Here is a 12,500-nt window from a genome sequence, read left to right on the forward strand (position 1 = left end):
GCGGCGCGCTGATTACGGAAAGGGTGTCAATTGCCCCCTTTGTCCTTTTATGGCAACATAACCAAAATACAGGAAGTGAATTGATCAAATCCTGTTCCCATTTACTAACAGCATTAATAGATGTGATTAGATTAGTTGTATTTAAATTTTTAAATATTTATAAAAAAAATCATGTTTACTCATTCATCTAGATTATTTATTTATCATTTATGATTATTCATTTATTATATATATATGTATGTATATACTTGTTTTTCTGTTTTCTATTAACCTTCAATCCCACAATTTTACAGTGTGGTCTGTTTTGATATTCGATATTTGTTTGCGAATGTTGCACCTCGTGTGTGAACAAACATGACCCTTGACCCGATTCGATTAAAAAAATGACCTCCCAGTCAACCCTTCACGCGTCATCGGCACCGTGGAGAGGAAGCGACATCACAGGAAGATGGACGACCTGGGTACGCGGAGATGGGAAGGCTCACAGGGACGACAGAACGAGAAGAGATATGACGGATGGACACGGGAGGAAGAGACACGGAGGGGTGAGACGAGGAGCGGAGGGGTAGAAGAGAGATGAAAATGGAAGGGAATAAGAGGGGGAGGGAGGGGTAGAGAGAAATGGGGACAGACAGACAGACAGACAGACAGACAGACAGACAGATAGATAGATAGACAGACAGACATAATTTTTATTCTGTTATTTTCCTATATTTGGCTATTTCGCTTCTGTATATTTGGGATTTCTTTCCATTTTAAATATATTTATTTTAAATTATTTCTATTTTTCAACACTGTTGAGCTTTTTTTTTAATGCTAGTAGATAATGCTAATTCCTTGTATATTAACACTATATTTAACACAGACTTTTTTGGGGTTTTTATCAGAAGAAGGAAAAATAATAAGGGGAAGAAGGTGAAGAGGAAGAAGGATCTCTCTCAAGCTCTCCACGACGAAGGAAGAGGAATAAAGTATATTGGTTACTATTTTATTGTAAATTGTAATCCTGTTCTGCATGAGCACTCATTTGCAGGAAAAGTCCACAGACTGTGTGTGTGTGTGTGTGTGTGTGTGCATGCATGCATGTGTGTGTGTATGTGTGTGCTTCCACTCACCTGCAGATAGAGTGTATTTCGTGCATGTCCTCGTCCTTACGTGCATTGTCCGTCAGGCTATCTCCCAGAGCCATCAGGCACTGTGCGAAGCCCTTGTAGATGGAGTGGCACCTCCTGGATGAGGCAGCGCAGGGACCCGGGCTCAGCACTGGGAGAGGACGCACGCACGCACGCACGCACGCACGCACGCACGCACGCACGCACGCACGCACGCACGCACGCACGCACGCACACACGCACACACACACACACACACACACACACACACACACACACACACACAAAGTGAGAGGGTCGTTTCTGTTTGTGCATCGTCACCTCATCAAAGCAGTTTGTCGTGTACAGCTTGAAAGATTTCCTCTTCTTCTTGCTCTTCTCCTCCTTTATCCCCCCATTCCCCTTATTCTGTTTCCACTTGTTCTTTGAGGCTCTTTTGTGCATTTGATTCCAGTTCTGTGGAGTAATTGTACGTAAACCATGAAATTTCCCCAAACAGATGTAAAAAGACGGAACAATATTTGGATTGAACATTATTTTACATAAATTTTTTTATTTTAATGCCACTCATCTTATTACACCTACACACCCACATAAATCGTAGTCAAAACAACAAAAACTTCCAGTCTCGGGCCAGGGGGGCTGGATGTTGGTCAGTCGAAGGCAGGGCCCCCAGCCCCAGGCTCATGTTCTGGGCTTGCCTCCATGCGTCCTGTGCCTGGGGTCATCTTGGATGTGTGCTCTTCGGTGGTGCAGGCTTATCCTGTGCTTTTGGAGACCGGTACGTACGCCCTGGTGGGCATGCGTGGTAGTTGCTCTGTGCGTTCTCGGGGTTCTTCTGTGGCTGCGGATTTTGAGTGTTCCTGCGGTGTCTGTGCACCCGTGGCGCTCCTCGGTGGCTACCGTCTGTTTCTGACCTCGTACACAAAAACTAATTGAGACTCATCCCCTGCGCTCACTCACGGACACATTGCACACGCACAGGTTGGCACATCACACACACACACACACGTGCACATACACACTGCCAGCATCTGCTTTACACACTCCATTTAACAATTATGTTTTGTCAAATACATGTTGGTGTTTGTTTCTATGTTTATTTGTTTCACTCGTGGTGATTCTCCCCCTCGTGGAGAAGCATGATGATTAGTTGTTTCGCTGATCAAAACATGGCGAGATCCTTCTCCGAAGAGGGGGATCGGTGGCGGCCATGAATCTTTAACAAAAATCCCGTGCTCTTGTCATCCCACAGCTCTGCCAAAAGACAAAGTTATTGCAAGCAGATCTTGATTATAAATAAAGAGTGACTTTGCAGGTTGAGAATTTGATCTTCACTCACTCGCAGATTTACTCTGCCTTGGATGCAAGGGAATGCAAATACCTCGTGGTGTATGCCCGGCCTGCCGACGGCACAGGTTAACAAAATGAAACAAAAGGCCGACGATAGACAAACAAATTCCCAGAAAAGGAGGGGTAAACTCTTGCCCGTTTCAATGTCTGACCGCTTGGAGAGCTGGGATGGAGTGATGGGACAGGTTTTCGACAGCGGTGGATGATTGCGAATCAGAGGCCGGAGAGAGGGCCCAGAGCTCGGTCACGAACCCAGACGATAACAAACTGTTCTGCTCCCGCCTTCTTTCTCACCCCCTCCGTCTCTCCTGCATTGATCTCTTATTCCTCCCTCCTCATCTCACTGTTTTATGTCTCTCTAGGGTCGTCCTGGCTTCCCCACGGTGGTTTTCTACGCCTGGTACACGGTTTGGAAATAAGCCAAATCTTTTTACGTCTCTGCAGCGACTTCTCCCTGTTGCTCCGGCTCCCCTGTCCACCAGTTACTGCTGTGAAACTCAATAGTCGCTGCTGTGGGGTTGCCAGTTCAGTGAGCTGAGTTTTGTTGACGGTAATAACTGGCAACGCCCAACTCACTTGAAGTGGAACTTCACAGCTTGTTATGAGCCAAAAATGGTTCTGAATGTTGCTGTGTTTGAAGCAACGAAGATCGTGTTATCTTATTTATGTTTAGATTTTTTCTCGTTATTAAGACTACATTTACACTGCAAGCCTTCATGCTCAATTCGGATTTATTGCTCAGATCCGATTTTTTTGTTTGGCTGTTCACATCATTTTTTAAACGTGGCCAATATCACATTCCAGTGTGAACAGGTCAAAGTCCTGAACTGACCCGTTCAGGACTAGTAGCAAAGACGTCACACTCGGCACGCTGTCGTGTGGAAGTAAACATGGCAGGCAAATGCACGATGGTTATCTGGCGGCGTGGGACCGTGAGCCTTGGCTCAAGCTCGCTGTTTAAATCTTGAAATCCAGGCAGGGGCACGGTGCTTTTTTGTGTGTCGTTCAATAAGGAAATTCAGTAAAATAAAACACACACACACACACACACACACACACACACACACACACACACACACACTGTTAGGCCCACGGCCTCCCAGCACCACTAGAGGCCGCTCTTGACCCATCTGTGGCTCCTCCCTTAGGCCAATTTCAGACACCTGGGATCAATTACCTTTATCACCCACACAGTATTTATTCTCCAGCTCCCCAATCACTCATTGCCAGACCGTCAACTAGCTTACCCAAGTTGTACTGCTACTGGCCTAGTTCCAAGTTTCTGTCTCCTTGTTTCGTCTTCCCCTAACCTGCTTGTCTCCTCTCGTTGACCAAGTCTGTCCGCCCCTCTCTATCCAGCCCGGTTACCCGTCTCGCCTCCTGGATCCCTCCTTCCCGGTCGTCATCATCCCTGCCCTACCCTGCTCCATCCCTACCTGACTGGTTCCTCCCGGCCATCTCCACCGTGTGGTCTAATAAACATCCTTCGTCTGCCTCCCATCTCTCTGTGTCGTGCGTTTGGGTCCCTCCTAGCTCCGGTCGTAACAGTATGGTGCGCGCGGCCCTGAACGACGAGTTGCGGGACGAGCCGGCGGACCTCGACCAATTGGTAGATACCGCGATCCGCCTGGACTACAGCGCATGCCTCCCGCCTGGGCGGCCACACCCCGGTCTCCAGCGCCCACTACTCTCGGGCGCCCCCGAAGTCCCCCGACTCACTCGATGACAAGCCCATGCAACTTGGTCGCTCCCGGATTTCCCCCGAGGAGGGAGCCCGCCGCATACAGACCCGCGCCTGTCTGTATTGCGGCCGTCCGGGACACCTTCGAGCCACCTACCCGGTCCGGCCGGGAGAGGATCAATCCTCGGTAGGGTTATGTTCCAGCCGCTCCAGCTCCAACCCTCTCTCCCATCCTCTGCTCCTACCCTCTTGTGGGGGGGTATAACACTCTCTTCCTCCGCTCTCATAGATTCCGGGGCGGATGAGAGTTTTCTCGACCTGGGACTAGCACGCCAGCTCGGGCTGACACCCGTCCCTCTCCTCACACCGCTCGAGGTCAAGGGGCTGACCGGGTCACTTCTGGCAACCACCGTGAGTCTTTGGGGTTCTTCCTCATCCATTGCCCCCCAGAACCCCCTGGTTCTGGGGTACCCCTGGCTCCAGACGAACCACCCCCAGATGGACTGGCGCTCGGGTAGCGTGAGCACCTGGAGCACGCACTGCCACGCCCACTGCCTCCACTCAGCCTCTACCCGGACGCGCCGCCGGCGGTCCCCGAGAGACCTGTCCTCTGTTCCATCGCAATATCTGGACCTGGCCCCTGTTTTCAGCAAGCAGGGCGCACTGTCCCTACCACCTCATCGCCCCTATGACGGCACGATCAACCTCCTGCCAGGTGCCCCCCTCCCCTGCAGTCGCCTGTATAACCTCTCCCGGCCTGAACAGGAGTCCATGGAGACTCCGCAACTCTCTCGCTGCCGGGATCATTTGCCCCTCGTCATCTCCGCTGGGCTTGGGGTTCTTCTTCGTCGCCAAGAAGGACAAGACCCTCGTCCCTGCATTGACTTCAGGGGACTCAATAACATCATGTCAAGAACAAGTATCCCTTGCCTCTGATGGACTCAGTCTTCGTTCCCATCCGGGGTGCCACCCAGTTCACCAAACTTGACCTCCGCAACGCCTACCACCTGGTCAGCATCCGCGATGGGGACGAATGGAAGACTGCCTTTAACACCCGGCTCCAACACTTTGAATCTCTGGTAATGCCTTTCGGTCTGTCAAATGCCCCAGCGGTCTTCCAGGCCCCTGATTACCGATGTCCCCCGGGACATGTGCAATTTGTTTGTCTGTGTACCTTGACGACATCCTGATCTTTTCCCAATCCTTCTCATTGAGACACGTACGCCTGGTGCTGCAGTGGCTCCTGGAGAACCGTCTGTTCGTCAAGGCCGAGAATTGTGTCTTTCATGTTCCGTCCGTTTCCTTCCTATGATTCATCATTGGCCAAGGGAGGCTGGGGATGGACCCCAAAAAGGTGGCCGTCTAGACGGAGTGGCCAACCCCAAACAATAGGAAGCAACTCCAATGCTTCCTCGGTTTTGCGAATTTCTACCGGCACTTCATCCGAAACTTCAGCCGTATCACCCCCCCCTTACCTCCACCGCAGTAGGTTTCAAATGGACCCCCGAGGCCGCATTCCTCGACCTCAAAAGCCTCTTTTTGTTGGCCCACCTCGACGCCAACCTCCAGTTCGTGGTAGAGGTGGACGCTTCGGACAGGGGTAGGAGCGGTACTGTCTCAGCGCTCTCCAACCAACGGTAAGCTCCACCCCTGTGCCTTCCTCTCCCGCAGGCTCACCCCACCCGAACACAACGTGGGCAACCGGGATCTCCTGGCCATCAAACTAGCCCTGGAGGAGTTGCGTCACTGGCTTGAGGGCGCAAACCACCCCTTGGTCGTCTGGACAGATCATAAGAACCTGGCCTATATCCGGACAGCGAATCGGCTCAACTCCCGGCAGGCCAGGTGGGCGTTCTTCTCTCTATCCTACTGTCCAGGTACCAAGAACACCAAGCCGGACACCCAGTTCCACGTGTTCACGGCAGAGGAGAATGCTGGGGATCCAGAACCTGGGAAATCGAGTCTCTTGTCACCCAAGCGCAGGAACACCAGCCCGACCCAGGTACCGGAGCACCTAAGCGCCTGTTCGTCCCTGACACCACATGCTCCCAGGTTCTGCAGTGGGCCCATGCCTCCCGCATCAGCTGGCATCCCAGCATCACCCACACCCTGCCCGTTGTCCGACAGCACTTCTGGTGGCTGACCCTGCTCCCTGACGCCCGGTCCTTCGTCTCTGCCTGTCCCACCTGCTCCCAGTCAAAGACCTCCACCTGACCCCTGCTCCGGCCTCCTTCGCCCCCTACCCATCCCAACTCATCCTTGGTCCCATATTGCCCTGGACTTTGTCACCGGTCTCCCACCATCCCGGGGCAACACTACCACTACCACTACCATCCATCATGGTGGTGGACTGCTTTTCTAAATCGCCTCACTTCCTCACCCTGCCCAAACTACCATTGGCAAGGGAAACCGCAGACCTGCTCATGGCCGAGGTGTTCCGCCGCCACGGCATCCCGGCAGACATGGTGTCGGACAGAGGTCCCCAGTTCACCTCCCAGGTCTGGCGCGCTTTCTACTCGGCCCTGGGGGCACAGGTCAGTCTCTCCGCCAGACAGAGCGGGAAAACCAGGAGGAGGAGCCATCTCCGCTGCCATACAACCACCAACCCCTCCTCCTGGAGTGACCAGCTGCCATGGGCCAAATATGTCCACAACACCCTGGTCAACGCCTCCTCCAGCCTGTCGCCCTTCCACTGCTCTCTGGGCTACCAACCCCTGCTGTTCCCTGCCCAAGAGGCTGAGATCACTGTACCCTCCGTCCTGGCCCACATCCGTCGCTGTCGGAAGACGTGGAAGAGGGCCCGCTCTGCCCTACTCCAGGCATCCACCAGCTCCCAGTGGCAGGCGAACCGGCACCGTGCGGCCACACCCATGTATGTCCTTGGACAGATGGTGTGGCTCTCCACCAAGGACTTGCCCCGCAAGGTGGACTCCCGAAAAATCGCTCCCCGGTATGTTGGCCCCTTTCCCATTGTATCCATCATCAACCCCTATGCCGTACGTCTCCGCCCCCCTCCCTCTGTATCCACCCAACCTTTCATGTGTCCCTGCTTAAGCCGGTGGTCTCCAGCCCACTCTCCCGCCCCGCCAAGGCCCCACCACCCCTGCGCACCATTGACGATCACGCGGCCTACACAGTGCGGTGCCTGCTGGACATGCAGCGCCGGGAGCCTTCAGTACCTAGCGGACTGGGAGGGGTACTGTCCGGAGGAATGCTCCTGGGTCCCCCAGAAACAGATCCTGGATGCCTCCCTCATCCGGGATTTCAACCGCACTCGCCCTTCCGGTTCCAGATGTCCGCCAAGGGGCGTCCGTAGAGGCGGGGGGGTTTACTGTTAGGCCCACGGCCTCCCAGCCCCACTAGAGGCTGCTCTTGACCCATCCGCTGCTCCTCCCTTAGGCCAATTTCAAACACCTGGGATGAATTGCAGACCTCATTGCCAGACCGTCAACTTGCTTACCCAAGTTGTACTGCTACTGGCCTAGTTCCTAGTCCTAGCACTTGTTCCTAGTTTATGTCTCCTTGTTTTGTCTCCCCTAACCTGCTTGTCTCCTCTTGTCGACCAAGTCTGTCCGTCCCTCTCCATCCAGCCCGGTTCCCCGTCTCTCCACCCGGATCCTGGACCCCTCCTTCCCGGTCGTCATCATCCCTGCCCTGCTCCATCCCTACCTGACCGGGTCCCCCCGGCCATCTCCACCGTGTGGTCTAATAAACATCCTTCGTCTGCCTCCCGTCTCTCTGTGTCGTGCATTTGGGTCCCTCCTAGCTCCGATTGTAACACACACACACACAGTATTTAATATCTAGTGTCATTCATAAAACGCAGTGAGCAAGGATGCCCCTTTGCTGGGTCGATCTATTTATCTATCTATTATTTATTTTCCCTCCCCATGCTTTACACGCTGCTTAACGGTAGCAGGCGGTTTGGGTGCTGCGCTGCTTGTGCACATGCCGGGGTGGGGGTGGGGGCATGCCACGTAAAAGTCGCATGAATTCCGATTGAGTGTTCAGACTGAGGTCACACTGCGAAAAAATCTGACTTGTATCCGATTTTCAGACCACACATGAAAGTGGCCCAAATCCTATCTGAAAAGATCAGATGCTAGATGTGATTTGTGCTCTTCACACTGTAACGAAAAAAAAACAACAGATCTGAGTCACATATGAGCAAAAAAAAAAAGGATTTTGGGCCACTTTGGCCTGGAGTGTGAACGTAGCCTAAGTCACAGGAAAAAACTCTGTAGCTGTATTTGTGTATTTCTCAGGAGCTAGGCTCGTGGAATCCCTCTGCACGCATGCATTGAGCTCACACAGTTAGCATGCAGCCCGTCGCTATCTTGGTACTGGATACACAGCAGGTTGAGTAGAGCTGTAGATGCAGCTTTTGTCAACATACTTTACATCAGTCTGTTTCTTAATAAACAAGCTGAAACAATCCAGTTGTTGCAGTTGACTCCAGGGAGCTGCCGTCTCTCCCTCTTGGATTTTTTTTGGAGTTTCCAAATCTCTTTCAGCGAATGACTGGATTGGAAGCATATCACTTAATTAAAGGACACATAATCATTATATTTGTTTATATTACTTTTAAATGTTATTAACATTATTTGTTGAACATCTGTTTACCCTAGAAATCAGAACAAAAAAATAACATGTATTATTGACATTTACAGTTCAAATGACTAAAATAAATTTCAGAAAGAATAAATAAATAAAATGTTATAGCACTGTTAATTAGCCAGGAAGGTTATTGTGGTCAAGTGGGAAGAGATGTTGTAGCAATGCCATAATGTAATTTGCAAGGTTTCGGCCGTGCACCTGTGGCCCACGTCAATCGCCGTGTCATCAATCGGAGAATTCAACTCAAAGTCACCGTTACACGTCTAAAGGTGCAAAGTAACTACCGACACCCCTGAAAAGATCTTCCAAAGAGAGAGAGAGATTGAGAGGGAAAGAAAGAGAGAGAAAGAGAGAGAGAGAGAGAGAGGACAACCTCACAAGTTCCCGGTGACAACAATGAGGCTCGGGGCGGCGTCTACGGCGTCGTGCAGCAGCTGGTGGACGCCGCCCACTTCAACCAGCGACACCTCGCCCGGACCTCCTACCGACTGCGGAGAAGATCACGGGTGTGATCGTCACGACCGCACCGTGTCCCGACGAGTGAGGAGGATGAAGATGAAGATGGAGATGAAGAGACACGAGACACCCCCCCCCCAACCCCACCGTCACGGCCACCGGCTGGCAGGTGAACACTGGATGGTAATTGGGTCGGACAGCGCATCACTAGGAACTTCTTCTCCCGCCTTTCCCCCAGAGAGAAGGCTGTTTAATATTTAATAAGCCAGACTCCCCCACCCCTCAATTTTTTTTCTCCTGTAGCAGGAAACCTATTGATTTCAGTCAGACTTGTTCATGAGGCCTCAAGATTATTGGCTTCGCTCATCCACATCAAGATTTAATGAAGAGCCGCAGCGAAGTGCATGTGTGCATTTGCTACCCCAGTGTATGTGTGTGTGTGTGTGTGTGGGTGTGTGTGTGTGTGTGTGTGTGTGCGTGTATGTGTGTGTGTGCATATGTGCGTGTGCGCGTGTGTGGATGGGAGGGGGCTGACATGAAAGTGAGTGGGCGAAACGTCTATTCTAGATTATGGGATAAATGGGAATGGATATAAATCGGGACAAAAACCTGTTGTTTCCCCATTTTAGGTTCTACCTTTAACATAAATGCGTTTAATATTGCCAGGATGCAACAGAGAACATCCAAAAAATGCACGTCTACTGACAACAGAATAGAATTCACGAATAGCGACGCGCTGTATTCGTGACAATTGCAAATTAATTGAATAGCCGGGCCCTTACTTACATTTCTCAGATTGTGTCAAAAATGTGTTCTTATCTTCACCGTACAAATCAAAATGAGTCTTTTGGGTGTACGGTGGGGAAATCAAAGCCGGGGATGCACAGCTGTGCTGTGTCACTCTGCAGTTCTCTGTTGTTCCTGTTTGGCCTCGTAGACTAATGACACGCTGGCGACACTTGATCAAACAGGCTCCTAAACTGGGAGTGAGGGCTGCGGTCTGACGCCGAGCGGAGCGTCGAACACCAACGATATGAAGTTTGGGGGTTTAGACCCCACCATAGACACCCGCCGCCACGCTGTATTTATCATCCTATGGTGAGGAGTCTGATTCAGGGCCATCAAATGGCGTCAGTAAGATGGGACTGAAATGAGACGATGCAGGATAGGGGAAAAAGATGGAGAGAAGAAAATGTAACCAACTTAATGATGAAGGTATAAAGTTGAAGAACCACGGCTACGGTGAGAAACGAATGATGCGCCCATCCAAACAGAACCAATCGACAAGATGCGTCCTTGCCTTGGTGTCCCCGGGAGAGCTGCGGTGCAGTACCTGGCTCTCAGGCGGAGTTAAAGGAGAAACTCGGGTCGGCTGAAGTTATTCTCTCAATACTGGATCAATTTAAGAGTCAGGTCGGCTCCCAGCGACGAAAAGTTAAGGTTGAGAAAAAACGATTTTCCTTTAACGTGAAACATAACCACGTCGATACGCCCCCGAATGGCACGGCACAAACCCCTTCGTCGGCAGAATAGAGTGATAGAGTGTCAAAGGGAGAAAGGAGCCGTCAGGTAGGACCTAAGTTAAGGGAGAGGTCGATGGGGTCGTGGGTAGTGGAGCTTGTCAAGTTTCAAGCTGCTCACGGTTTGCAAAAAGGAGTCGGCAGCCATCTTTGATGAACACTACAGGCTGCTGATAGAAGTAGCTTCACCACTGCAGTCGAGCGGCACCGTCAAAGCCTTTAAGAGTTCAAGAAAGCGTATCTCATTAATGACGCATTCAACTGGCCCTTTGAAATATTTCCCAACGTGTCTACGAATAGATTTTTACATCGTCACAACAGACCTCTCAGGGTTGGAGATCATCGTCGGAAAAATTGCTGTTTTGCCCCGAAGAGATGAGTGAAACCAATGAAGTGCCATTACAATCGCAATACAGCGTACAAGCGTGGCGCGGAGCATGTTTTTTTTTTTTTTTTTCAGATGCATCGATGTTGCGGTAGAGAGAGGAGAATGATTGAAAACAGTGACACACAGTTTGACATTAAGTTTTGTCTGAAGTACCACCAATGCTTTTACAAGTTATTATGTGAACTACATAAATAAATATGTGATTTCTGCTCATTGCTTGTTTAAAAATGACAGTACAACATGTTGATCTGGTTTAGACTGTCTCACAATGTGATCTATGATCTTCAACTCTACAGACACTTTAAGTGACACAAGGTCTTGCAGCTATCCAGTTAAAAGGTATAAAAACATTTTTTATAGTAGCCTGCCATAAGAACATACATTTTAATATAATTGACATGTGAGCCACAACTGTAATTGTGGAAATTGGTCAAAAGGATGTATTTGTACTGTATTGCATTACTTCTACGTATGACCTTCAAGATTCCAGTGGTTTATATGGACATATAGGTTTATATATTTTTTTAAAAAACATGTCTTGATCATTAAGCAAATCCGACAACAGCTCCAGGTCTCTGGTACAATGTAGACTCATATAAAACACATTTAAATTGATTACACTCTTTACGAAAACATTTCTATGTTGTTTTATCTCGTGTTTCCATAGAAACACGAGATAAAACAACATAGAAATGTTAAGGCTGGCGTAGCAGCACGCAGTCAAAGAAAAAAAATAAATAGACCTCCCGCGCAAAAGTAGAGAAATGCCGCGCGGCTCCATGCGGACCACGTGCAGCTGATGGGGCCTGTGGAGCTGCAACAGTGGATTCGCATGGATTTAATAGGAAACCTGCACTTACGGCGCTGCACCACGCCCGGCGTACTTCTTACATCCGTTCGTACGCATGTACGTAGGACTACATCTGAAAAGCCAGCGTTGAGCGCCAACAGAGACGGGGAGGATTATGTGCGAACGCCCGCTCTGATGCTTTCCTCCGCAGAGAAATCGCTCGGGAAGCGCGGGTCCACGGAAGAAGGTCGATGGAATAAGTCGCATTTGATGATGCAACTTCCCCACATCTATTAGAATCGACGTCGGGAGATTGTTATGAGTTTTACAACACACCGATTAAGTGTTATCTTGCCGCACCTCATCAATACGCCATCACACTCTGCATGCAAATCGACTGCGGCGGAGCCAGACAGACACAGACAAGCCGCAGCTAAATGGTCTTTGAAGTGAAGAATTAATCACAATATCCTCAAGCTTCGTCAAGTTTGAGATTTGAAGATTTTAGTCAGGATACACCACACTGGGTCACAATATTGGCCTGACTTTGTTCCCAAAGAAACACCTATTGTTTTGACACCAA

The 12,500-nt window shown here is 50.3% G+C and overlaps 1 protein-coding gene across 1 annotated transcript in view; it reads right to left on the minus strand.

Annotated features, from left to right (window-relative positions):
* Positions 1–12,500, minus strand: part of nrn1la (neuritin 1-like a) — a gene marked incomplete at both ends in the record, with an annotated part of 47,795 nt that overhangs the window by 7,932 nt on the left and 27,363 nt on the right. The window contains one exon of the mRNA XM_080002783.1: positions 1,116–1,263. Coding sequence (XP_079858909.1) covers positions 1,116–1,263 — 148 coding nt within the window. The remainder of the gene's footprint in view (positions 1–1,115; positions 1,264–12,500) is intronic.

This window comes from Zeus faber, assembly GCF_960531495.2.
Source record: "Zeus faber genome assembly, chromosome: 6".
NCBI lineage: Eukaryota > Metazoa > Chordata > Actinopteri > Zeiformes > Zeidae > Zeus > Zeus faber.